This window comes from Pseudochaenichthys georgianus, chromosome 22 (assembly GCF_902827115.2).
Source record: "Pseudochaenichthys georgianus chromosome 22, fPseGeo1.2, whole genome shotgun sequence".
Taxonomy (NCBI): Eukaryota; Metazoa; Chordata; class Actinopteri; order Perciformes; family Channichthyidae; genus Pseudochaenichthys; species Pseudochaenichthys georgianus.
Window position 1 is genome coordinate 32,471,835 of NC_047524.1, and position 27,313 is coordinate 32,499,147.

General features: G+C 45.4%; 1 protein-coding gene across 1 annotated transcript in view; it reads left to right on the forward strand.

Annotated features, from left to right (window-relative positions):
* Window positions 1–1,483: 1,483 nt before the first annotated feature.
* The window catches only part of daam1a (dishevelled associated activator of morphogenesis 1a), a 29,328-nt gene continuing 3,498 nt past the window's right edge, over window positions 1,484–27,313 (forward strand). Inside the window, exons 1-23 of the mRNA XM_034111886.1 lie at window positions 1,484–1,669; window positions 1,758–1,847; window positions 2,225–2,293; window positions 7,225–7,319; window positions 7,443–7,662; window positions 9,204–9,317; window positions 9,608–9,718; window positions 9,850–9,953; window positions 10,097–10,163; window positions 10,408–10,525; window positions 10,617–10,755; window positions 11,291–11,349; window positions 11,772–11,959; window positions 12,043–12,291; window positions 12,782–12,889; window positions 13,127–13,224; window positions 13,306–13,390; window positions 19,322–19,428; window positions 24,327–24,415; window positions 24,530–24,698; window positions 24,813–24,920; window positions 25,121–25,181; window positions 25,392–25,526. Of these exons, the coding sequence (XP_033967777.1) occupies window positions 1,484–1,669; window positions 1,758–1,847; window positions 2,225–2,293; window positions 7,225–7,319; window positions 7,443–7,662; window positions 9,204–9,317; window positions 9,608–9,718; window positions 9,850–9,953; window positions 10,097–10,163; window positions 10,408–10,525; window positions 10,617–10,755; window positions 11,291–11,349; window positions 11,772–11,959; window positions 12,043–12,291; window positions 12,782–12,889; window positions 13,127–13,224; window positions 13,306–13,390; window positions 19,322–19,428; window positions 24,327–24,415; window positions 24,530–24,698; window positions 24,813–24,920; window positions 25,121–25,181; window positions 25,392–25,526 (2,769 nt within the window). The remainder of the gene's footprint in view (window positions 1,670–1,757; window positions 1,848–2,224; window positions 2,294–7,224; window positions 7,320–7,442; window positions 7,663–9,203; window positions 9,318–9,607; window positions 9,719–9,849; window positions 9,954–10,096; window positions 10,164–10,407; window positions 10,526–10,616; window positions 10,756–11,290; window positions 11,350–11,771; window positions 11,960–12,042; window positions 12,292–12,781; window positions 12,890–13,126; window positions 13,225–13,305; window positions 13,391–19,321; window positions 19,429–24,326; window positions 24,416–24,529; window positions 24,699–24,812; window positions 24,921–25,120; window positions 25,182–25,391; window positions 25,527–27,313) is intronic.

The following is a 27,313-nucleotide window of genomic DNA, read 5'->3' on the forward strand; positions in this document are numbered from 1 at the left end:
GTTGTGTGTGTGGGTGATCCTGTTTGTGTTGATGGATAGACGATATGTGTCAATGCATGTTATTCCCAATGTTATGTGTGATGTTTCCGAGTTGAAAGTAAACATGATAACTCTGTGTTGAGAATGCATGGGTATTAGTTATCGGTTTTTACATTACTTGACATTTAGCTGAAGAAGGGATGAGTACCAAACCATAGACCAGGGTTGTCCAAACTACGGCCCAGGGGCCAACTGCGGCCTATGGTCCATTTTAAATTGAACCTCAGCACATTTTAAAAGTATAATGTAATACGGCCCACACGTGAAACTTGTGTTTGTCTTTCATTGCACTCTTAAATGTATATTTAAAAATATATTCCACAGTATTCATTGTTGTGTTTGTGTTAATAAGCTCACCTTTTCTTATACATTCAGTCATTAAAGTCATTTATTTTCATAAAAAGTTTGAAATATCCCCTTTCTATGTCCCCTAATCTCACATGGCCACATGCACAGTTTGACTTGCTGTAATTACTCACCCTGTCCTTGGGGTCATTAGGAGACCCCAACCCAACATGCCTCCAATGGAATGACAAACAGTCCTCACTTGTACTCCAACAGGTTTAACGCTACTCGTTGGACTTCTAGGTCTAGTTGTATGGAATACTTTGTAGAAGGGCATCCTGTATACATCTATTGTATTGTATATATTGTATTGTGTGTAGTCAATCAATGTCATGTGGTCATTTAGTATATTGCTTCATGTTCTGAGAAATAGTTACAAATAGTCCCTGTTTTGGCATAAAGTATAATAATTGAAATTAAAGTTAAGAAAAGGTTTTCTCCACCTGTATCATGTCTGTTTTTCATTTCTGTCGTTGTTTTCAAGCCTGTTTTGATTGTTTCACCGAGCCTTATTAGTTCCACCTGTTGGTTTTTGTTAAGTCAGAGTCATTTTTGTAGTAGATCGCCAAGTTATGTTGTGACTGGACAAAGCCTTTAAAAAAAGAGTATCTGTGATCTGCATTTAGATCCTTGCTCCGCTTCCTGTGACAAACCTGTCAAAGGACAGGAATAGATACTCTCAACAGAAACTGTCTTTTGGTCCAGAGGAGACAAGGCAAAACAGAACCTCTCGATGTATGGCAAACAAGAATCTGACTTCACAATAAATAGGAGGTCAGGTGGTTCCAGGGCAAATGGGGGACAGGTGAAACTGATAAGACCAGACAGACAATCAAGACAGGCGGGAAAAACCAGGGTTGTTTTAAGAAAACGTTCATTCCCATGAATGTCGCTCAGTGGCACAGGAAGCAAGTATGGCCTCTTGAGAACATACACCCCGGATCTTCCCTGGTTTATTCTTGCAAGCTTCCACATCCTTGGCGCCGCCTTGCATCTCATAAGACAAACCTCATGAAAAAAGAAGTTGCTGTAAAATGCACCAGGATCAATAACATTGATTTATAGTTATTGTCTTGTTTTTTACTCAATAGTTGTAACCATGGCGTCCCGGATGAAGCAGCCCCAGGGACGTGGCATATCCTCTATATTTTCTTGCTGCTTTAAAGGTAGTGAACAACCAGATATCACCTACTGTCATGACAACCCCAACAATGCTGCTGTACTGGAGCCCACCCTGCCAATGCCCCCCCTTCCAGAGCTGGACTCTCTATTCACTGAGCTGGTGGTGAGTCGACGCTCCCAACACTGGGTGTTCTACTCCATGTGCATTCAAACATCGGTCATTCACCCATCTCTCCTTTCTCCTGTCCCAGGGTGAACTGGGCCTCACAGCTGAAAACAGAGCCGCCATGTTTTCTTTGCCAGCACAGACAAAATGGCAGATCTACTGTGGCAAGAAACTGGTAAGAAATTATTACTACCCATCAATCAATCAGTATTGGAAATGATGGGTATCATGAGCCTTTGGCAGCTGCTTTCACGTAGGTAACAGATGTTAAAGTTGCTCATCCTTACATATACAAATCCCATCATGGAAGTGTCATGTTCACATATTAATTGTAATTCTGTCAATTTTGGAGCAGCTGCAGCTTCCCATGTTCTATTCTTTTGATGTTGATATATTCTTTGGCTTATGAGCAACATAACACATGGATTTGGATTTTACAGTACTATATGTAAGCATATCCATGACTGTACGCTGTGTGTGTGTGTGTGTGTGTGTGTGTGTGTGTGTGTGTGTGTGTGTGTGTGTGTGTGTGTGTGTGTGTGTGTGTTGCAGGAGGCAGAGGAGAACGCCTCAACCAGATGGCCAGAGTATTATATTGACCAGCTCAGGTCCCTGGCTGCTGTGAGTTACACTCCCCACTTTTTATCCATGACACAGGTAGAGAGCTTTGATTTAATACCACTCTTAACTAAGGGTGCGTTCACACCTGCCTTGTATAGTCCGGTTGAATCGAACCCTGGTGCGTTTAGCCGCTTGATGCGGTTCATTTGGGTCGGTGTGAACGCAGTCCGAGACCTCTGAAGTGAACTAAACAACCGGACTCTGGTTCGCTAAAAGAGGTGGTCTCAGACCGCTTGCTTGCGAACTCTGGAGCGGTTCATTGCTGGTGTGAACGCAGTCCGCACCAAAACATAGGAAGCGCAGTGTTTACGTGTCAGAAGAACGCGGATATCTTCAAAATCTTTAGTGAAAGAGTCTTTCAAGACATCCACGGTTGTTTAGTTAAAGAGTGAAGCAGAATGAAGTGTTGAACAGTGTCGTGTAAAGTAAACATTCTCCGTCAGCTACATAAAAGTAAGAACACCTGTCGTCGGTGAAACGCCCCTCCTCTGCAGAACGTCTCTCATGGATAAGCAGGAAAAGAACACCGACAGGCTGATCAGGAGCCCGACGTGAAGCGGAGGGATCTAGATCGGCATGAAGGTGTTCTTTTCCCCATAATGACCGCGCTGCTGCTTATTATGCCGCTTATTACATGGCCACATTCTCAACAAAGTAACGACATGACTCACAATATTAATTGAAATGCTTTTGTGGATTTAGAAAATTATTTTATTGATTTAAAAAATAGTTGTAGCCTATGTATTTAAATGTACATGCATCCGCTAAGAAAAATAGTCCGTTGTTACTGTTTGAACTAACGTAGCAACGGCAGGAACTGCTTCGATAACGTTTTTGAGGAGCTTTTTGATTACAGATTTAAAAATCGTTGCTTGCTTTAAAAGTAGCACAATTCATTATGTCAAACCTTGGGAAGTATCTAGATATCCCTGCCATAATGCCAAAGTAACTGGCAACTGAATATGTGTCGCCGTCTGACCTATGTCTGGACCGCTGCGTAAAAAGGAGGGTTTCTACCCGTTACTTCTCCGCTGTTTTCTTGTCGCTCTTGTCTTGTCAGTTAGTTTCAGCCAAACTGTATACAGTTAAATCGAACGGACCGATGCTCCATGGCGGAGGCTCCGCTAGAAATTGCCGGGATTTGCGTTTGTACCCCCTTAATGTCTGACCAATGGTTGAACAGCATTTCCGAGCACATGACTTGTGTTTAAAGTTTATAGTCCCTTTGAGTTTTTGCCAGTGTGAACGCAAACCGAACCTTCTGAAAAATGAAACAATGTAACAAACTGTGGTCTGGTGCGCACCAGAGAGCGGACTATTAGGTGTGAACACACCCTAAATGTATAAAAAAACATTTGAAAAATTAATTCAAAAGTGTATTTAAAATATTTTCCACCAAGGCCGATTTGGAGCTGGTGCCTGTTGTGAACCAACCAGAACGGCTTCGTGGCTAGGCTCACTGGTCCATGTAATATGAGAGTAACCTCTCATCATACAATCCTTCATTTACTATGCCTTGAAGTCAAACATTGTCTATTAAAGCAGAAACCATATACATTCATCTGGAAATATGCATCAGGGGATGTTAATGACAACAGTTAGTGAATTACAACTATCTAGTAGACTGGACTACTGCAATGGTGTCTTCACAGGTCTCACTAAAACATCTATTAGGAAGCTGCAGCTGATTCAGAACGCCGCTGCTCGAGTCCTCAATAACACTAAGAAAGTGGATCACATCACTCCAGTTCTGAAGTCTTTACACTGGCTTCCTGTGTGTCAAAGAATAGATTTCAAAATACTGCTGCTGGTTTATAAAGCACTGAATGGTTTAGGCCCAAAATACATTACTGACCTCCTGCTAAACTATGAACCATCCAGATCTATCAGGTCTTCAGGGACTGGTCAGCTTTCTGTCCCCAGAGTCAGAACTAAACATGGAGAAGCAGCGTTCTTTAAATCCAGGCTGAAGACTTTTCTTTTTGTTGCTGCTTTTAATTGAAACTGAGCCGTTGTGTTCATCAGTAAAGTGAAACTTCTGTGTGAATTATTCATATCTTAAACTGCACTCTAACTTTTGATTCTTTTAATGTTTCTTTTATTATCTTTTACTGTTTTTAAAATGCCTGTCTGAATGTCTTTCATTTTTGTAAAGCACCTTGAATTGCCTTGTGTTGAAAGGTGCTATATAAATAAACTTAACTTGCCTTGCCTTACCTTGCCTTGCCTTGCCTAGCCTTGCCTTGCCTAGCCTTGCCTTGCCTAGCCTTGCCTTGCCTTGCCTTGCCTTGCCTTGCCTAGCCTTGCCTTGCCTTGCCTAGCCTTGCCTTGCCTTGCCTTGCCTAGCCTTGCCTTGCCTTGCCTAGCCTTGCCTTGCCTTGCCTAGCCTTGCCTTGCCTTGCCTAGCCTTGCCTTGCCTTGCCTTGCCTAGCCTTGCCTTGCCTAGCCTAGTGGCAGCTAGCTTGAGGAGACAGAATGCGTAACGATGGTGGGACACAAAGACCACAACACTTCCGCCACTGAAACATATTGGCATACTTTTAACAAAGTCACTCTGGAAAAGAGTATAAAGTAGGAGAAGAAGTTTTTTCAATTCAATCTGGCTTTGTAAATGTAGAGAGTACATCTTCAACAGGTATACACTGTGACGTCATTGGGCTCCTTTCGGGCTCTGGTCGGTTTAAAAAGCAAACTGGTTCTTAAGTGGTTCCCAAGTTGAACCAACTTTTAACCAAACTAGCCCCAGCATGTAACTAGAACAGAACTCAATTCAGTGGAAAAGGGGGACAAGTCCAGACTCATCCAGTCCTCCAACCTGATACGGCTTTACCTGCAGTGTCTCCATGACAGAGAGCTTTCTGTCTTGTTTAAAGCTGTCAGTAACAAGCAGTGTCCCCTGTCAGGCACATGCTGTTTTTTCAGGAAATGATTGCTGAGGTCCGGACGTCTGTGACCTCATATCATGCTACTGCCATCAGTATCCATGATGTCCGGCAGTGGCTCAGTCAGTCAGCTTGGACAGTGAGCCGTAGGGTCGCTGGTTCAAGTCCCCGACCAGACCTAAAAATGGAGTGTGGACTACTACTTGGAGAGGTCCCAGTTCTCCTCCTGCCCTACCGTGGTGCCCTTGAGCAAGGCACCGGACATCCCCCTTACCCCCCACTCCCATTGCTCCCCGGGCGCTGTACATGTACAATAGCTGCCCACTGCTCCTGGTACTAGACTCCTGGTGCTAGGATGGGTTAAAAGCAGAGAACACATGTCACTGTGTGCTGTGTGCTCTGCATGTGTGACCATTAAAGTTTCATCCCTCCCAACATTATATTATTATTGAACAGGGTTTATATTTTGCCCCATACATGCATTTGTCATGTGTGAGGTATCCCTTCATGAGCCTGCTTAACCCTTTAACTACCAGACCAAGAAAGAATCTATGGAAAAAGTATTTGTTTGCATTTTTTTATCAAATGGGACACAAATAACCACAAACCATTTTATTTTTTTGACTGACCACACAGTTTTGTTTTTATGAGCCTCTACCAACTGGTCGAGCTGGCCTTTTATGGTATAAGTGCATTTTTTTCAACAATCATCATACAGTACAGTATTTGTATGCATCAAACTCAAATAAAACACAAACTCAAATACATTTTTTCTTTTGTGGAAAATGAGCAATACAACCAGATATATTCATAAAAGATAATAAATTATAATTGTAAAAACAAAAATAGAAAAAAGTAATGTTAAAGTGGACCTATCATGCTATATATGAAACATATATTGTAGGGCCATACCTATATAAACATGTCTGTGAATTTTTTTTCAAAATACCAAACAGATCATGCATTTTAGCCATGCCTCATTTTGCTCTATTTGCTCTTTTCCAGCCCTGTTTTTGCAAGGGCTGATTCTGCTTTTGTGTCAGACTACAGCGCCACTTACAGGCCTGGCATATGTACGACAGCGTCTCCAGCGCTTTCGAGCGGTCTCTCATTCCCCTGATAGGTGGAGAGTTGCCCATATAGGCGGAGCACCCCTTTTCTGACGTCAGAGAAATTCAAATAATAATCAGATCCGAGATTTGTGTATGGAGGAAAAGAGAGAGGGTTGTGTTTTCTGACACTTGGTGAGTTCCCTGACACACCGGGGACACATATTCATGTATAAAAGACGTACAAAAGTTCATTTTGCATGATAGGTCCCCTTTAAGTGTTTTTCATAATAAAAAAAAGACTTTCTCATCTTACTGTAGATGCTGAATTGGCCACAAAGAAACCACTGGCCTAAAAGCAAATGTCTATATCCTGTGTTGGTCTAACTTGCTCATCTGTGTGCAACATTGGGCTGAATGCCATGCATGAAAGGTGCTATATAAATTATTATCACTCTTTCATTCTGAGACTCATAAGGCAGTACTAGATTTAGTAATATTACCATGAATCTAGCCATTTATTTACCATATTTTATTGGAAAACTTCTCTGAAACTCTGAAAAAGTCATATTGCTAGTTTACCATAAAGGCCAATTCGACCGATTGGTTGGGCATATTTTCAAAAAAAGAATTACACCCTTGCTTTCTGTTCCAACCACAGTGACATCTAGAGGTTGTTTTGTGCATAACATGTCAAACAAATGGTAGAGCTGGCTGAATCAGATGGAGTTAAACTTTTTAACTTTTTTTCAACAAGATATCAAGAGACACAATGTGCTGTACCAAATGGTGGTGCTGGCTGTTAAAGGGTTTGCTGATACTAGATTACTTTCTAAAGTACAACATGTCTTGCAGAACATCTGTACCATGGATGTATAAGCGACAATCTGCGCAGATTTAGCCTTTTTTTGTACCACCGAACTATTAGTTAATTTGGTCAAGTCAAAACAAGTTCTGAAAAGTTGTAAGACATTTTTTTGTTCAACCCTTCCCTTACCAGAGGAAGACTCTGCTGTCACTGGAGGATGAGGAAGAGCAGGGAAAACATAAAATCGCTGATGGTCTGAAGACGGCACTGAGGACACAGCCAATGAGGTACAAATCCAGCCCAAGTTATCCTAGAAAATGAACATGTCTTAGTTTTTGTTACATTTTCCCATGTACTGCAGTGATGTAAAGAATAACCCGAACAAGGCCATTCTGATTCATCTCCACCAGGTTCGTGACGCGGTTCATTGAGTTGGACGGCCTGTCTTGTATCCTGAATTTCCTCAAGTCGATGGACTATGAGACCACCAACTCTCAGATCCACACCTCCCTGATCGGCTGCATCAAAGCTCTGATGAACAACTCTCAGGGCAGGGCTCATGTGCTCGGTCACTGTGAGAGCATCAACATCATCGCACAGAGTCTCACCACTGAAAGCATCAAAACCAAGGTACATGCAATGCACTCAATATCCCATAATGACAAAGTTAGAAGAAGTTGACATACTTTATTAATCCCACAGTGGGAAATTACATTTTCACAGTGTTGTTACATCAAACAGTACATCACACCTGAGAATACACTAATATAAAAACTAGGGCTGTCAGTCGATTAAAATATTTAATCACGATTAATCGCATGATGTCCATAGTTAATCGCGATTAATCGCAAATTAATCGCACATTTTGTATCTATTCTAAATGTACCTTAGGGATATGTTTCAAGTTTTTAATAATCTTATCAACATATGAGTGGACAAATATGCTTTATGCAAATGTTTGTTTATTATCATTTGAACAATGACAAATATTCTCATGAATATTAAACACAACAACCTGGAACCTCTCTCTCTCTCTTACACTCTCTCGCAGCCCTGTGTACTTCTCTGCACTGAGCCAGTTGCCAAACAGACAAGCCGGTTTACAGCTGTCTTCATAGCAGTCAAAGCATGAGACTGAAGTTCCCACAGGGGTCAGAATAATGCGCTGTGATGTGCAGTCGACACGTTGGATGCGATCCGAATTATCTCACGCGGCCCCTCGTCCTCCACAGTGTTAAGCTGTAGCCCCCCATTTAGCTATCGCTGTTGAAAGCTAGCTGCTCGTAGACGCCGTGTCCAGGATCTCCCCGGCAAACTTTCAAGCGTGGTCTGCCGCAAGCGAGCGGCAGGAGCAGGGCTGTCAGCGTCAGCTGTGTGCTTGGCTTGCTGTTTTAAACACCTTTTATTCTCTCGCTAGAATCTGCCACCATCCAACTAACAACAACAACAACAACAACGTCAAGCCTTTGGGCTCTGAAACTACGGGGCGGGCCGAGGACAAATACACATGCGTTAATAGCACGTTAAAACAATTAGTGGCGTTAAAAAAAAATTGCATTAACGCGTTGACTTGACAGCCCTAGTAAAAACGTATATGTCTTATTGAGAGGTGTCAGAACGAAGAGGCTGCCATGGTTAGAAGTCTGGAGCAATAGGCATTGTGGCAGTCTGCATGAACTGCACTGGCTTTCTAGTTACCAGTCCACACTGTGTTTTGTATGGTCCATGGAGGACTTGAACCAGTAACCATTATTTGACCTAGCTAAGTCCCTATTGATTGAGCTTCAATGGCTCTTAAACTTTAGATTACATGCTTCCCATTTCTCAAGGACATACACCTTTTATATAAAGTCTAAGAGGTGACAATACACCTAAGGAAGGAATCGTGAATGATTGTTATTACATGTTATGCTAGATCACGCTTTTATCCAAAGACACTTACAGTATATACACTTCTATACTGTTGACATCTATATCTTTGATTGAAACCATGTCATGAGTCTCAGGACTTCAGAGCTTCCAACAGGAAAATGAACAGATGAACAGCAAAGACAACACTGTGTTCTCACACAATGTTGGCCCTTTAAAATAATCGTTCTCTAGTTACTGTAGTCATCATAACATTCTCTCTCCTTCTAATTCAATATGTCCTGTTTGCTCTCTCTCCCTAGGTTGCAGTGTTAGAGATCCTTGGTGCAGTATGTTTGGTGCCAGGAGGCCATAAGAAAGTTCTAGAAGCCATGCTGCACTACCAGAAATTTGCCTCGGAGAGAACACGCTTTCAGGTCTGCTTTTGCTTTGTTTGTGTGTTTCATTTCATCTTCCGCAAGGGAATATGGTGGTGTGGAAAGAACAGATTCTGATATATTTACGGGATGACCCATCATGCATGTTGGTTGCCTTATTTGAATCTGTTATAAAAGAAAAACACAAAGAAACATTACATCAGATTAAGGATTCATCCTAGGGATCCTAACAATAATAATACATCAGATTGTGACAGAAAGTGAGGCCACATCCAGAGTTACCACAAATGTGTTTTATGCAACTTGAATATCTTCTGCTCTGTGTGCAGACCTTGCTGAACGACTTAGATAGATCCACAGGCCGCTACAGAGATGAAGTGAACCTGAAGACGGCCATCATGTCCTTCATCAACGCTGTGCTCAGTCAGGGAGCAGGAGAGGTGAACAACCATCCACGAGTCTGTATTCTGCTGAGGTCTAGGCAGAACTAGAAAGTACTGTGTCTTTGAGTGATGTGTCGTATTTGTCTCAATCAACGTCTTCCCTTCCTCCACAAATGTTGTGTTTCCAGACCAGTCTGGAGTTCCGCATCCACTTGCGTTATGAGTTCCTGATGTTGGGCATTCAGCCGATCATTGACAAACTGCACTCCAATGACAACGCCATCCTGAACAGGTACACGAGGCACTCTTGAAGATGCCAGCATTTTAAAACATCAATACTGTGTTGTAAAATGAACAAATACGTGAGAGGTCAGGGGAATATATTTGTACTTTGACAAACTTTGTTCCATTGCATTCTGTTTATGTTGTTTCCAGACATTTAGACTTCTTTGAGATGTTGAGGAATGAAGACGAGCTTCTGATGTCCAAACAGTTTGATGCTGTAAGTCATTTTCGACTGTCCAAATGTCTTTTTAGATTACTTAATTTAGCGCCGAAATCCTAGCTCTTGCTGTGGCGATAAAAATACATAACACATTTCAGTTTTTAAACACTAAACACCATCTGTTATTATAATAGGAATTTGATTGAAAATTGAAAATGTATTTTGTATTTATTTTTTATGTCAAATAAATGTCAAAACATAGATTTGATATATGTCATGGAGATACTTTGTTTTTCCTCAGGTCCATATAGAAACTAAAAGTGCCAACCAGATGTTTGAGGTGATCAAGAGACATCTGAGCCACACTGAAGCGTACCCTCACCTGCTGTCTGCACTGCAGCACTGTCTCCTGATGCCCTGTAAGACTGCCTGGCCGCTTGTCCACAACTTACTAGTTTACCTTCCTTTTTAAACCACCATGAATCTGACGGTTCTCCCGTCTGTCTGCAGACAAGCAGAGCAGCACCACGCTCCAGTACTGGGTGCTGTTGGATCGGATAGTCCAGCAGCTGGTTCTGCAGACGGACAAAGGAGAAAACCCAGATGTCGCTCCACTGGAGGACTTCAACGTGAGAAACGTTGTAAGCATGTAAGTGTCAGAGGGCTCTTCATTTGGGGTAGAAGCCTAGTGTGGTTTCAGGGATGAGTCGTTGAACCCGGTAATGACTTCGTATTATAGCATTTACGGTTCTCTCATCTGAAAGTCAATGGTTTTTTGAACATGTTTTTATTAGTTGCCTGAAATAAGGTTTTAGAGATGTTCTTGTATTGCACTAGGATATGACATATTGTAGTAAATACCTCACTGGTGAATGTCTGAATGTGTAAAGTGACTCAAAGAGACAACTAAACGTCATCACGCCCAACACGAGTCCACCTTTAGCTTAGCGGTGGTGATGCACAGCCATGCTACTGTATTACGTTGATAACCAAACGTTAGCTTTTCACTTATGGCATTGCATGTATGCTTAGTAAGTCATAAAAGTGGTGTTAATATGTGGAGATTGTATTGTTGAGCGAAACAAGTGATTATCATAAACGTGTTTTTCCCACCGATTTTCTTCAAGATTCCACGTTCCAGTCGTTAATTGTCAATGAGGTGACGTGTGTATGTTTGTCTATAGGCTCATCAAAGAGAGTGAGGTCAAACAATGGAAAGAACAAGCTGATAAAATGAGAAAAGGTAAACACACACACACACACACACACACACACACACACACACACACACACACACACACACACACACACACACACACACACACACACACACACACACACACACACACACACACACACACACACACACACACACACACACACACACACACACACACACACACTCCTGTGCATTACAACAGCTGCAGGTTAATCAAAAACAATGCAATGCATGTTTCTCTCTTGATCAGTTAGGAAAGTAAATCTTAGTAAGTGCTTTGCTAATTCACTCTGTATTCAATAAAACACCCGTTGGTCCATCAGGGACCAAGCATGCAACGCTTCTCAGTAGCTCTGCCTATAAGAAAGACTGTATACTTTGATTAACTCCACCGTAGTTTACAGAAGGATCACACACTGTATGTTCCCACACTCCCTTCCCTCCAGAGCATCAGAATCTTCAGCAGCGCTTTGGAAAGAGAGAGCGGGAGGTTGAGGCCAAGAATAAGGAGAAAGACGACATGATGGAGATGCTGAACAAGCTGAAAGACAAACTGGAGCGGGAGAGCAACGAGCACAAGCAAGCTCGGCAACAAGTGGGAGAGCTGTCTGCCCGGCTGCAGCAGCTCAGCTCTGTACGTGCACCCAGCTGCGATGTCATACATGTCAATACATGTATAATCTATGGCCATCTGTTCATAATGAATTCTCTTGTTAGACCTCCAGTGTGCCAGGAGGACCCCCCGTGGCGTATGACGGTTCAGTTCCTCCTGCTCCTGTCCTGGCCCTGCCTTTTGCTCCACCTCCCCCCCCTCCACCTCCTCCTCCAGGAGGCCCACCAGGCTTTGGCATGGCTCCGTTTGCCCCACCTCCTCCACCAGGAGCTCCACTAGGAACAGCCCAGAGGAAGAATATTCCTCGGCCATCCAACCCCCTGAAGTCCTTCAACTGGAGCAAGCTGCCTGAGGTACTGCTGTTGCTACGGAGAGAGAGGGACTAACATCGTGTTGGGTTTGGGATGTGTCCCAAATGTTCACTCATCAACTACAACTAATAGAAGTTCTATACAGAGGACTATCATTTGAGTTATGTGCACATTTAAAGAAAACACAATGGACACTAGGTATTGTACGGTACTGAAATCATTCAAATAAATTGGGCAACAACTCTTGTATTCTGGGTCTCAGTCACGCCTCGTTTGTCATAATTCCTCCAATACATTCAAAAAGCACCCCAACATTGCAGACTCAATTCATAGTGGACTATGTGCTTAGCATGAACTGATTTCAGCCTGGGTCTTTTCATGGGATTTGCCGACAGTAAGACAACTATATGACATCCGACTGAGTGATGCCAATCAGCTTGTCGTCTCTGTAGGGGTCAACAGCTGTGAAATGAGTTGTTAGCTGGACTTTGAGAAAGGAGGATGATAAACTTGCTATGTGCTGTTGTTTCAGAGCCAGATAGAAGGAACCATATGGAAAGAGATGGATGATCTCAAGGTGTTTAAAGTTCTGGATCTAGAAGAGTTCCAGAAGACCTTCTCAGCCTACCAGAAACCTCAAGTATTACATGTAACGTATCACACTCACTTTCTCTTTTGCCTTTTATTTTATGTTCATTAGGTATGTGTGTCGTTAGCATACAATCCTCCTCTTCATAGATGTAGTTTCATTGTGCGACAGATATTGACACTACTCAGGTTGATTGTGTTTGAAATGGAGAATACAGAAACACTGAAAACAAACTTTTACACGGAAGAAGACTTTTTCTGTATTCTAACCACTATTCTGTATTGGCAGAAGGATCATGAGGAGGACCCGTCCTTTGTGAGGAAAGTGAAGGAGCTGTCAGTAATTGACGGTCGACGAGCTCAGAACTGTAACATTCTGCTCTTACGGTCAGTGCATGTTCCATGTGAATACGTTTGATCCAAACAAATGTGCATGTTGAAAAGCTGTTATACAAATGTATGTTACAGACTGAAGCTGACCAATGAGGAGATCCGACATGCTGTCCTGTCCATGGACGAACAGGAAGACCTACCTAAAGACATGCTGGAGCAGGTGACCCATTACCACATCTTCTGAGTCACCTCCAGCCCAAGCATTGCTCCCAAAGTAGATTTCAAATGGTTATAATGACAACATCAACAAGATGTTTAGAACAGCATGCTGTTTCATTAAAGCATACAAAAGGTGTTCTTTTGGAGGATCTTTATATTGATCCATATGGCCAATATAAAGAAGCAATGTGATTTTATACGGGGCAGATATGGCACAGGGGGTAAACACATTTCAATCATGAGAGACGTGATGTATGAAATACATGTTTATCACCGGACACGTGGTATAGAACATTATGATTGACAGATTACAACAATGAATCAACGGATGTTTGGAGATTAGGCCCCGGTTTGTAGGATATCATTCAGGAGGGGAAAACCGCTCTGAACAACCCCCAAAGAGAAGAGAAGTAAGAAGTGCTGAGATGTGAGCATTTCTTACCTTGCTGGCTGATTGAGGAGATCTGTGGATGAAATGAGATAACACGGGGACATGATGAGAATGTCGGAATAACTGTAGGGTTATGTGAACGCCAGCCATGCTTAGCGCCTGCATGGTGGATTAGACGAATGCTGACCCACCGGCCGCAACCTGCACATGCAGGGTTAAACATGACGCTGACCCATAGGCCGCAACCTGTACGCACAGGGTTAAACATGACGCTGACCCATAGGCCGCAACCTGCACACACAGGGTTAAACATGACGCTGACCCATAGGCCGCAACCTGTACACACAGGGTTAAACATGACGCTGACCCATAGGCCGCAACCTGCACACACAGGGTTAAACATGACGCTGACCCATAGGCCGCAACCTGTACACACAGGGTTAAACATGACGCTGACCCATAGGCCGCAACCTGTACACACAGGGTTAAACATGACGCTGACCCATAGGCCGCAACCTGTACGCACAGGGTTAAACATGACGCTGACCCATAGGCCGCAACCTGCACATGCAGGGTTAAACATGACGCTGACCCATAGGCCGCAACCTGCACACACAGGGTTAAACATGACGCTGACCCATAGGCCGCAACCTGTACACACAGGGTTAAACATGACGCTGACCCATAGGCCGCAACCTGTACACACAGGGTTAAACATGACGCTGACCCATAGGCCGCAACCTGTACACATAGGGTTAAACAAAAGCTGACCCATAGGCCGCAACCTGTACACACAGGGTTAAACATGACGCTGACCCATAGGCCGCAACCTGTACACACAGGGTTAAACATGACGCTGACCCACTGGCCCTGCACGTGCAGGGTTTAAACATAATGCGACCCACTGGCCGCAACCTGCGCGGCAGGATTCAAGCGGACCCGAAGGTCACAACAATAGAAGTGTTTAAACATGAACACGGTGACGCGTAAATGTGCTGACTTGCTAAACCACCACCAGTTGTATATATAAATACCGTTAGTGTTTGAGGGACCTTTGGATGGCCAGCACGGCACTGGTGTCCGGGCGAATGTAGGATGTGAAGGCAGAGGAGGACCACCGTCCGAGTTGTTGCAGGGATGAGGATGAGACTCCTTGATTAGCAGCAGATGTTGCTGCGCCTATCCTGAACGAATGCCCCGAGAATAATTGGGGTGATAGTCCGGATTTAGAGAGAATTTGTTTTAAATAGTAGTTGAATCGGTGTTTAGTTAAGGGAATATTCCCTGGAAGAAGAAATAGTGGTGAGAGAGGATTTGTGGAAGATCTAAGATGCAGGAATTTGATCATGGATTTATAGGGGCAGAAAGGAGAATCGTTGCGAGCAGCGCTAACGGAGCAAGCGCCTCCACATTTGGAGTGCTTAAGTTTTAGACTAAAATGGCTAGCGTGGAAAGATAAGTCGGCAAAGCAGACGTCTTGATCGGGATCGAATGTTAGGGAAGCTGTGGCGAATTCTCCTGGTCTGAGAAAAGCATAGAATGCTAACAGAAATAATGCATCGAGTAGTGCGTCGACGTAGGGAGAAAATACTCCTTCTCTGAGTTTGGAGAGCATGAGACGCAGGGTGGAGAGTGTAATGGGTCGCCTATGATCTGCAACGGGGGGAAACGTTTTTAGAAGACATTTCAAAGTGAGTTTGACTGATTGGTTAGAAAGCAGGCTGGGAAAGCTGGGATCGTAACAGCGAACATTAAACTGCACGCCAGCTAGGAGGCCTCTGATGTATTGAGGTTTGAGGTGGCGATCAGTGGCGCAGTAGCACGTGAAGGCGCACACAGTGGATATGAGGACGGGTTTAAGTGAGATGTTTACAGCAAAGCAAAAGAAAGCGAAAGTTCTCCATGCGGAGTCGTATATTTTAAGGGTGGAAGCGGCTAAGCCCTTCCTCATAAAGAACCTGGCGGACTCTAGGTGCCTGGCTAATGGGCTCTCATTTAAGAGAGGGAGAGAAGATGCAGAGGAGGGATCTCGACGGGCTGCGAGCTGGCTTCTGGGCAGAGATTCCGGAAGGTCTGGAAATGAAAGCGAGAGAGGGAGTCAGCCGCTGTGTTGAGGTGGCCGGGGACATGCCGAGCTGAGATGAGGAAGTTATGGGAAATGGAGGACCACGTGATGCTTCTCATGAACGGCATAATGTCATTGCACGGGGAGAGAGCTTTGTTGATTATTCCCACTACTGCTTGGTTGTTGCAGAGCACCGAGATGCGTTTCCGTAGCCAGAGGTGACCCCAAAACATAACAGGCAACTGCGATAGGGTAGATCTCGTGCAGGGCGGAGGATGAGGCATGATTGGAGAATGTGGGAGGCCATGGGCCCGCAAACCACTCTCCCTGAAATAAACCCCCAAAACCCACGGATGGGGCGGCGTCCGTGAAGAACCTCATTGAGTCGGAGGAATACACCATGTCATCATAGAAGAAGGTGATGCTGTTCCAGTGATCGAGCAGGAGGGACCAGAATCTTAGGTCTGAGCGGCAGCCTTCGTCTAGCACAACACGGTCGTGGAGGTTTTTAGCGCCCGAAGCTGTGTCTAGAAGGCGAGATATGAATGAGCGCCCCTGGGGGATGACGCGCATGGCAAAGTTAAGGTGCCCGAGGAGAGAGAGCAGCTGTTGTTTGGTTATGGTTTGTTGCTCGCAATATGACTTGGTAATGTCACGTATGCGCTGCAGTTTGTCGCTGGGGAGAGACGCTTTCATCTCTGCGGAATCGAGTGTGATGCCTAGAACTCCAGGCGTGTGTCAGGTCCTAGGGTTTTCTCCGCGGATAGGGGAACGCCTAGCTTCTGAAAGCAGAGTTTAAGTGTTGCCAGGGAGGCGCCTGAGTTGTCCCGAGGGGGATCTACGAGGAGAAAATCGTCCAGCAAGTGAAGAACAGAGGGTATTTTGACAATGTTCAGCAGGATCCAGCAGAGGGCTTCGGAAAGAGAATTAAAGATGCAGGGGCTACTTCTGCACCCGAAAGTCAGGCGGACGGCGAAGTAGAATTTGGATTCCCACCTGATGCCGAACATGTTCCACTGGGACGGATGGATGGGGATGATTTTGAACGCATCAGTGATGTCTGCTTTGGAGAGCCAGGCTCCTTGCCCTGCGAGCTTTATTAATTTGATTGCGTCGTCAACCGAGGCATATTGAAGGGAAAATGGCTCTGAAGGGATGAGGCTGTTAATGCTGCAGAACAAGCCGGCGCGGGGTGCGGACAGATCGAAAATTAGCCTTTTCTTTTCGGAGTATTTGCGTGTGGCTACTCCTATTGGACTTGTCCGGAACACTGAGAACGGGGATGAGTGAAAAGGACCTATTAAGTATCCTTTGTTACATTCTTTCTCAATGAGCTGAGAGACTATGATGGGTTCTTTATTTGCTGATTGTAGGTTTTTTGCAACGAAGGTTACAGAGGGAGGAGAGAGGACCCCGACCCTAAAGCCTTGGGAGAGCCCTGACAAAAGGTAATCAACGAACACTGAGTCTGGGTGGGTAGAGAGCGCGGCGGCTAGGTATGGAATGTTAATGGGAGTGGACGGGTGAATTTTTAGGAGGTTTTTCCACCACGTGGTTTCCGTTGCGGGAAGTTGATTCGGCGGCGCTTGGGGCAGACTGACTTCGGATGCGCATCCCCGCAGAAGCTGCAGATGTGGAGAAAAGTACAGAAGGGGTAAACGCAGATATTCTCGTTAAAGCCATAACATATCCTGTCATTTGTCCTAGTCTGCACCTGGCGTTCTTGGCCATAATTCCCTGAATACGGCGTGGGAAAATCTCTGGCCCCGGAGAGAGGCACTGATGGGCAGAAAGTGGCAGTGTGGCCCTGTGTCCCGCAAGTAGAGCATGCCTGGACTTGTTGCCCGCCGGTAGCCATGACAAGCAGCTCAGTGTCCAGCCCAATCCAGGCGGATGTTGCAGTGAGCTAGATGGCGCGCTGCTTTGCTAGAAAAGCTCTTGTGGTAATGATAAAATAATTTCCCGTATTTAAGCTGGAGATCACCGATGATGCCCAGATACGCGTCTAGCTCGGTTCTCCTTTCGGGGTAAACGGTACATAGGACATCTCGGAAGATGCCGAAAGCGACCAGGAACTGTCCTATGTTTAGATCTTTCAGAAGCCGGGGATCTGTGGACCTAAACACGGCAGTGAAGCTTCCTCCTGTGGCGATAGACTTGTCACACTCCGGGGAAGGCAAGATGAGGCTGACGAGATTAACGTCTTTCCCTTCGAGGATTTTCGCCCTCAGCCTGGAGGAAATAAACGCGGCTTGGGGAATATAAGGCCTACCTGAAGGCGGCTCTGGAAATGCGGCAGCCAGGGTGTGAGAGGGGATTACCGCTTCATGATATGACTGGCCCTAAGTCCCTGAGCAGGAGCGTCGCCCCAGTTTGCGGAAGAAGTAGACGCTCTAGCAGAGCCTTTATCCATGGCCTGGAGGTGAGCGTTAATTCCCCGCATGGAGCTTGCCAGATTTTGCAGGGTGTTGCAAGGCTGTCGTCCTGGTTACCGAGGCTCCCGAGCTGCCCGACGCTTGGGTGCGCTTGGGGAAAGTTGCATTTTTTTTGCTGGGCGAGCTTGTGGAGGGCTCCGCTTCCTTGTCCTTTTCCCTCCGCGGCTACGCCCGCGTTCTCGCCCTGGTCTCTCGGGAGAGTTGGCTGGAGAGTTGGCTGGAGAGTTGGCTGGAGAGTTGGCTGGAGCTGCTGCCCTGGGCTGGGAGGCCGCACCGGGGACTTGGTCCGAGAGTTCCCGAAGCTGGGAGAGAGAGAGGTCTGGGGCTGCGGAAATGCCCTGCCGCCGTAGGTGGGAGATGAGGAAATCCGCCTCTGCTGTTCGGGATTCGCCACGGGAAGCCAGACGGGAGCTTGTGCGCCGTTGGCTTGAGGAGATGGAAGGTACACCTGGAGGTATATCGGAATCGGGATCGAGATCCTGCGGAAAAGCTTCGTTGTCGGAGCCTTCTGTAGTGGACATGTTGTTCTTTCTTTTTTGTATCTTTTCTGAGTGTTTGTTAACGAACTAGGAGTATAGGTACTACCAATTGTGCGTTGACACCTGAAATGACAACTGACAGAGAGGGAAGAGCAGATTTAAAGGGTTAGCAGGTGCGATGATTGACTAGCTGGGGAGTACCGCCCCTGATTACTTAATGGGAGAAGAGCTTGCAGTGACGTGTACCACCAGGGGTATGGTCTTCCTTCTTGAACTTGCGCTAAGCTTCATGTCTTCAAATCAGAGGGTAAATGGGCAAGATATTTAGTCCTGTATGTGTATGGATTTCAACTGGATTTCCAGCCACTATGATGCAGATCTCTAATTGTAACATTCCTATTTATTTACGGCTCAAACGTGTGTCGCAAATAAAACATAAAATAACTGTTAAATTAAATACACATTTAACTGTGTGTGTGTGTGTGTGTGTGTGTGTGTGTGTGTGTGTGTGTGTGTGTGTGTGTGTGTGTGTGTGTGTGTGTGTGTGTGTGTGTGTGTGAAGCTCCTGAAGTTCGTCCCTGAGAAGAGTGACATTGAGCTGTTAGAAGAACACAAGCATGAGCTGGATCGTATGGCCAAAGCAGACCGCTTCCTGTATGACATGAGCAGGTAACACACACACACACACACACACACACACACACACACACACACACACACACACACACACACACACACACACACACACACACACACACACACACACACACACACACACACACACACACACACACACACACACACACACACACACACACACACACACACACACACACACACACACACACACACACACACACACACACACACACACACACACACTGTATTTGTCAGTTAACTAAAGCATGACGGCAAACTTTTTCTGTCAGGCCCCCCCTTTGGAGGAAAAAAAAAGTCGGGCCCCCCCAACACAAGTCAGGCTCAGTGGCGGCGCCAGAGATTTATTTTGGGGGTGCTGTGGGATAGCTTGACGTTTCATAGAGGGTGCTCAGACATTTAGGGTTTCCCATTAATGTACCGGGCGCTACAGTGGAATGTTCTACTGCAACACTCCCCACACGCAAATACACAGGTAGACTGTTACAATGAAGGCTCGATAATCAGCTCACGGCATATAGGTGTAAGCAGGGGTAAAATGCTATTTTTATAGGTGGTGTGTGGACCTAACATAGGGGGGTCCTCACCTCCTCTAGGGGGGTCCGAGGGCAAGCTCCCCCCCAGAAGATTTATTTTTAAATATTCAAGTTGAATGCATCAATCTGGTGCACTTTGAGAGCAACATTAAGAGATCGGATACCTCTCTCAACACCCATATGAAACAGAACTGTAAACAGATTTACTATTTCTTTATGGATATTTTACAAATCACTTCCCTTTTAAACTTGATTCTTTTTTTACTGTCATACCTGTTTTTCATTTATTCTCTTGTTTTTGTATAACTATAATGATCATATAAACGTGTGCCTCGGAAATAATTGTTTACATTAATGGTGACCAAAACGTTTGAGACCCACTGAGATAACACTGAGAGTCCTTTAGCTCAGTGTTTTTCAAAGTGGGGGCCCCCAGGGGGGTCACGCAAAGTTTGAGGGAAACGGGAAACTTTTTTTTTTAAAACACACAACCGCCCTTCAAGCCAATCAGAATCGAGCTGCCGCTACTGAGAGTGAAACTGAGTATCTGCTCAGCTTTTGGAGCAAGTGAGAGCGAGTGAATGTTTCGCTCTGCAGCTGGATGAGAGCACAGATGTAGCAAATGTCGCAGAATTGCTTGCATACATCAGATTTATTTCAGAAGACAACTTTGTTGAGGAAATATTATTTTGCAAAGCACTGGAAGGTAGGACCACATGAAGAGACATTTTCCAAGTTTTAGATGAGTACATCATCAAATCAAGTTTTATTTATATAGCACATTTATAAACGATTTTTGGTCGACCCAAAGTGCTGTACATAAAATAAAATAGCCTACAGTAGAGACACTTTACAGCAAATACAACATTTATCAAGCACAAGTACGGGCACGAGCAAAAAATAGGACTCAAGAGCACAACCAGGCAATAAGGCAATAATATTTCCCCACGGGGATTAATAAAGTATATCAAATCAAAATCAAAAATAAGGTCTTTAGTCAAGTGTTTAATCCAAAAGGTAAAAATAAAACAGGCAATGATCCAAAAGATGTACTGACTTGAAGTAACGAAAAACAACCAACTCAGTTGGCGGAAAACTACTAGAGAAGCAACAAAAAAACAACCAACTAGGTTGGTACAAATGCTAAGCAGCTAGAACAATAGCTTGCGTCAGAAGAGAAACATGGAGCACCTTCTGCTATACAGACAAGACGAACTGGCACTGACCAAGGAAACAGCACAGACTGAACACACAGGCGAGGAGTGATCATTAGGGACAGCTGAGCTCTTTGAGGCCAGGCAGGTGATTAACAGGGAGCGAAAATACACAGGTGAGGGAGTGAGGCGATCAGCCAGGGCCAGGATGTGACAGTACCCCCCCCCCCCCCCCTCAACGACCGGCACTGGACGGTCCAGGCTCGTTTGGATGATGCCTGTGGAAATCCCGGATGAGGTCTGGGTCGACAATGTTCTTTGAAGATACCCATTCCCTCTCCTCAAGACCATAGCCCTCCCAATCCACCAGATACTGGCGTCCACGACCCCGCCGGCGAGCCGCCAAGAGCCGCTTGACAGAATAAACTGGCCCTCCATCGATGAACCAGAGGGCTCTCTTTGACTGGCTTGATCCGAGCCACATGGAACGTTGGGTGTGACCTCATGGACCTGGGAAGCTTGAGTCTCACAGCAACAGGATTAATAATCTTTGAGACAGGGAAGGGACCAACAAAGCAAGGCGCCAACTTACGGGACTCGATTCGAAGAGGAAGGTCCTGAGTGGAGAGCCATACTCTCTGGCCGACACGATAGGTGGGAGCAGGGATCCGTCTGCGGTCTGCTGCCCTCTTGTACCGAGCAGACGTCCTAAGCAGCACTTGTGTAGCCCCAGTCCAGATGCGACGGCACCTCCGAATCAGTGCCAAGGCAGAAGGAACCCTGACCTCTCCCTCCAGGGAAGGAAACAGGGGCGGTTGGTAGCCATAAGCACACTGAAATGGGGAAAGACCAGTATAAGAGCAAGGCAATGTGTTGTGCGCATACTCAACCCAGATAAGATTCTTACTCCAAGTAGTGGGGTTCTGAGAGACGAGACAGCGCAGACCGGTCTCTAACTCCTGGTTGAGCCGCTCGGTCTGTCCGTTGGACTGAGGGTGATGGCCGGAGGAGAGGCTAACGGTGGCACCCAGGAGAGCGCAGAACTCCTTCCAAAACATGGAGACGAACTGGGGACCACGATCCGACACAACATCTTTAGGGAAGCCATGTAACCGGAAAACATTGGACAGGACAACCTCCGCCATTTCCTTGGCAGAGGGTAACTTGGGGAGAGGAACAAAATACACCAACTTTGAGAATCTGTCGACAATGGTCAAAATGGTTGTGTTACCTTGGGACAGGGGAAGACCCGTTACAAAGTCCAGAGAGACGTCCGACCAAGGGCGAGTAGGTACAGGAAGGGGACGTAGGAGACCAGGGGAAGGCAGACGAGAAACTTTGTTCCGAGCACACACCGGGCAGGCAGCAACATACTCCCCCACTTCACTCTCCATCTTGGGCCACCAGAAGTGTTGCTTGACCACAAACATGGTCCGTTTGATCCCGGATGGCAGGAGAGAGGGGACGCATGAGCCCAGTGGATGACCTAAGAGCAAAGAGGAGAGGGCACAAACAACCTGTTCTGAGGGCAAACATTCGGCCCTGGGTTACCAACCTTTGCTTCTCTGACCCTCTCCTCAATAGCCCAGGTAACAGCACCCACCATACATGAGGGAGGCAGGATGGTAGCGGGGGAAGAATGGTCAGAGCCCGTATCAAAGAGACGGGAGAGAGCATCAGGCTTAGTGTTTTTAGAACCAGAACGATAAGATAGTGAAAAGTTGAACCGATTTTTAAAAAAAAGAGCCCACCTGGCTTGACGAGTGTTGAGTCTCTTCGCTGTGCGCAGGTACTCCAGGTTCTTGCGATCGGTCCACACAATAAAAGGCACTTCAGCTCCCTCTAACCAGTGACGCCACTCCTCCAGTGCCACCTTAACAGCTAACAGCTCTCGATTCCCCACATCGTAATTCTTCTCAGCAGGAGAAAGCTTCCGGGAGAGGAAAGCACATGGGTGAACCTTGTTGTTCTCTCGCTGGGAGAGCACAGCACCAACCCCCACGTCTGAAGCGTCCACCTCCACCACAAACTGCAGACGTGGGTCCGGGAGAGTCAGTATAGGGGCCGTGGTGAAGGCCTTCTTGAGCCTCTGGAAGGCTTGGTCCGACTGAGAGGTTCACTGAAACCTTGTGTTTGGGGAGGTTAGTGCATGCAATGGAGCAACAGTGCTAAAGTTTCTTATGAATCGCCTATAGAAGTTGGCGAACCCTAAAAAACGCTGCACTTGCTTGCGGTTTGCAGGGACAAGGCCATTCAGAGACATCATTAACCTTAGCTGAATCCATCAAAACATTGCCCACTGACACAATAAAGCCTAAAAATGAAACAGTGGAAACATCAAACTCACACTTCTCGGCCTTGACAAAGAGGTGGTAGTCCAGGAGACGCTGTAGGATACGGCGTACATGATCTCTGTGGGTCGTTTTGTCAGGGGAGAAGATGAGGATGTCATCCAGGTACACGAAAACGAAGATGTTAAGCATGTCTCGAAGTACATCATTGATCAAAGTCTGAAAAACAGCTAACAACAATGATCTCTGGTACCGGTGCACTCTCTCTCTCGCTCGCGCATGCACACAAAATGGCTCGTTCCACACACACATACACACACACACACACACACACACACACACACACCACACACACACACACACACACACACACACACACACACACACACACACACACACACACACACACACACACACACACACACACACACACACACACACACACACACACACACACACACACACACACCGAGCTTTAATGAAACACAGAGACTCAGACGTAATAGTACTGTATCATATTATTTTCGAATCAATAATTTTTCAAATTAAGGTTTTTTCTTTTTAATCTTTTTTTTTTTATAACCATTTTTCTGCACCCCCCACTTCGGGAACCACTGCTTTAACATATGTTCTTTTAATCAAACTGTTCTATGTGTCTGTATTAAACAGAAAAGATCGACATCATGTGGCCAAACAGCAAAACAACATAACCAGCTATTGCAGGCAGTGAATACAGATGTATACACACCTCGTAGGCTCGAGCAGCCACAATAAAACATGTAGAGAAAAACATTAGAGGACATTGTGTGACTATCTGTTGACATGTTCACACACAAACAACAACATAGTTTGAGGAAGTTGTAGTTGGGTGGCTGTTGGGTCATCAGAGTCCGCTCACAGTGTGGCTGTTTGACTCTGTCCTCTCCTAGCATCAACCACTATCAACAGAGACTGCAGTCCCTCTACTTCAAGAAGAAGTTTGCTGAAAGAGTGGCTGAGATCAAACCTAAAATCAAAGGTATTCCTTTCTCTCCAAAAGTCAGTGAATGCATGGGTGCTGTTCTGTTCAGTGTGTTGTGCCCTGCTGAAGATATTATAAGATGTTAAAATACATGTTGACATTGTGTCCCAGCTCTGAGCGTTGCATCCCAGGAGGTGGTGCAGAGCGGGGCGCTGCGTCAGCTCCTGGAGGTGGTGCTGGCCTTTGGAAACTACATGAACAAAGGACAGCGAGGAAACGCCTGGGGATTCAAAGTGTCCAGTCTCAACAAGATAGCCGACACCAAGTCCAGCATCGACAAGTACGGGTCGCTTTCTGTTCACAATGTAGATGTGTGTTCGATTGTCTTTTCTTCTAGAAGTCAATGAGCAGTGATACATGTTTGACTGTTAAACGTATGGTTGTGTGTGTGCAGAAGCGTCACTCTGCTTCACTACATGATCACCGTGCTGGAGAGGACATACCCGAAGATGGCAGCTTTCAGTGAAGAGCTTCAGACTGTGCCAGAAGCTGCTAAGGTCAAGTAAGAACACACACAAAGACACTGTAGAAGAGATTGGACTGAACCTCACTGCTAAAGCAAGACTTTGTGGGGACTGTTGTTCCCTAATGAATAGGTCCTGAAATCCACCTGAAACCACACATGGGAAGAACACATGTAGGAATTGTATTTTGTGTAATGCAGCTAATATGTGTCTCTCTACATATGACCTGTCTCTCCAGCATGACAGAGTTGGAGAAGGACATTGGCAAGCTGAGATCTGGCTTGAAAAATGTTGAGGCGGTGAGTGAATGATTACAAAGCTGTTCAGTTGTTTTCTTAGTATGTTTAACACCTAACACCCTGTAACTCCATTTTAAAAACGACTCATGGAGGGTACATGTGGAATGTATTGACATATTGAATTCAGTGTGTGTGTGTGTGTGTGTGTGTGTGTGTGTGTGTGTGTGTGTGTGTGTGTGTGTGTGTGTGTGTGTGTGTGTGTGTGTCCAGGAGCTGCAGTACCAGCAGGGCCGCTCCCCTCAGGGTCCTCAGGACAGGTTTGTCCCTCTGGTCAGTCAGTTCATCACTGTGGCCTCCTTCAGCTTCTCTGACGTGGAGGATTCCCTCAGCGAGGCCAAACAAGTGGTGAGTCGAGGGGGTACTGTTACTCACATGTTTAACCAACAAACATCATCAGAACATCTGTATGTGAGTCTGAAGCTATAGTTAGGGTTATCAGAAACAGAACATCTGTATGTGAGTCTGAAGCAATGCTATCAACAACATGCACAACCCACTGCTGCCAGTCTGTATGTACGTCGTCCTGACTCCCGCTCTCTCATTAACACACATACCTGCCAACCCTACCGATTTCAGCGGTAGTCTACCGCTTTTCACATGTTTCTACCGCCTACCGACTCAGCTGGCTTTCCCTACCGATTTTCAATCTTCCCAAACTATAACAAATAAAACTGACACTGCATAGACACTGGACTCGACTTTTGGCGCACACCGTCTGCAGCGTGTCTGTGATCGCATCATACAAACAGTCCTCTGTGTTTCTGAAAGAGAAACAACGCGCACACCGGGGGTAACGCTGCCTTTCCTCTGCACCCCCGGGCTGATGGGTAATCACTCCCAAATAGAGAACCGCAGTGACGCGTCCTAAAACCCGGAAGTAAACTCCTTCCGGTTCCTTCGTCAAAAAGCAATGTAATTTCTCCATAGGATTTTGGAAAATAGCTCGAAGTAAGGTCTGTGGTTGAAACACATTTAAGAGACGGATCACGTTTAGTTCAGCCGGATAATATCCACATGTCTCCCCTACTTTTATCATTTTCTAAGCATAAATCTAGTCGCCAGAAGCAAAATGCTAACGTTATGCTATAAAGGAACTACAGCAGGGTCGCTACTTCAACGTCACGCCGACTTAAGATCCATATTCAAACATACAGATTGTAAACGGTACAAGTTGAAGTGTTTGTTGGAACACTTTGCAGGAGGCAGGGACTTGCTTTCAAGCAGAACAGGGCAAACACACTTAGAGGAGTGTTTACGTGTGTAGGCGTAATGACGTAAAACGGCCTGGACAACTTCTGTAGTCCTATTCAGCCACTCGGTAACAACCATCCTTTCTCAGACACGTACACTCTTCAGAAATCACCAGCTGCTGATGGATTTAATGTCGTAGAACAAAAGGTGATCTGTGTCTTCAATGTGTCTCAAACACAGACCTTATTTGGAGCTATTTTCCAAACCCCTAAGGAGAAATTGCTTTTCTTTTTATCGAAGGAACCGGAGGTGGTAAAAATGCTAACTTACTTCCGGGTTTTAGGACGCGTCACTGCGGCACTCTATGAGTTTAAGGGAACAGAGACGAGGCATTTGAGTCCTGCAGGGTTTCCCTGTTAATATCAGTGTCTCGAAAACACATGTTGGCGACTGAAAGACATCCAGTGTTTGGTCTTTTCCTGAAGCATCCTTCACCTACAGTGTCTCAACTGAAAGAGGACCACAAACACACACAAAATATAATACCATTTTGAGATTTGGGGATATTTATCTCCCATTCTTTCACTTTTACTGACATTTTCAACAGCAAACATGTCGTTAATGTCTCTGTTTAGTGAACTACAGCAATCTGAAAGCCTGTACATTATTTATATCACACTTTATCAGTAGAAAATGCAGGAAATGACTTTTTTAATGCAGTATTTTCTGATTTATGGCGCAACACACAGATATTTCGCTCTGTGCAAACCTTTGACTCTATGTCAACAACATGAAACAAGAATATGAACCTGGCTTCATCCAATGTTCACACAAGAGTTCTACATCCTGACACATCCTTCAGCCACACTGTCTCAACTGAAAGAGGACCAGAAGCACATTAAGAATATAATAACATGTGGAGACTTTGGGATATTTATCTC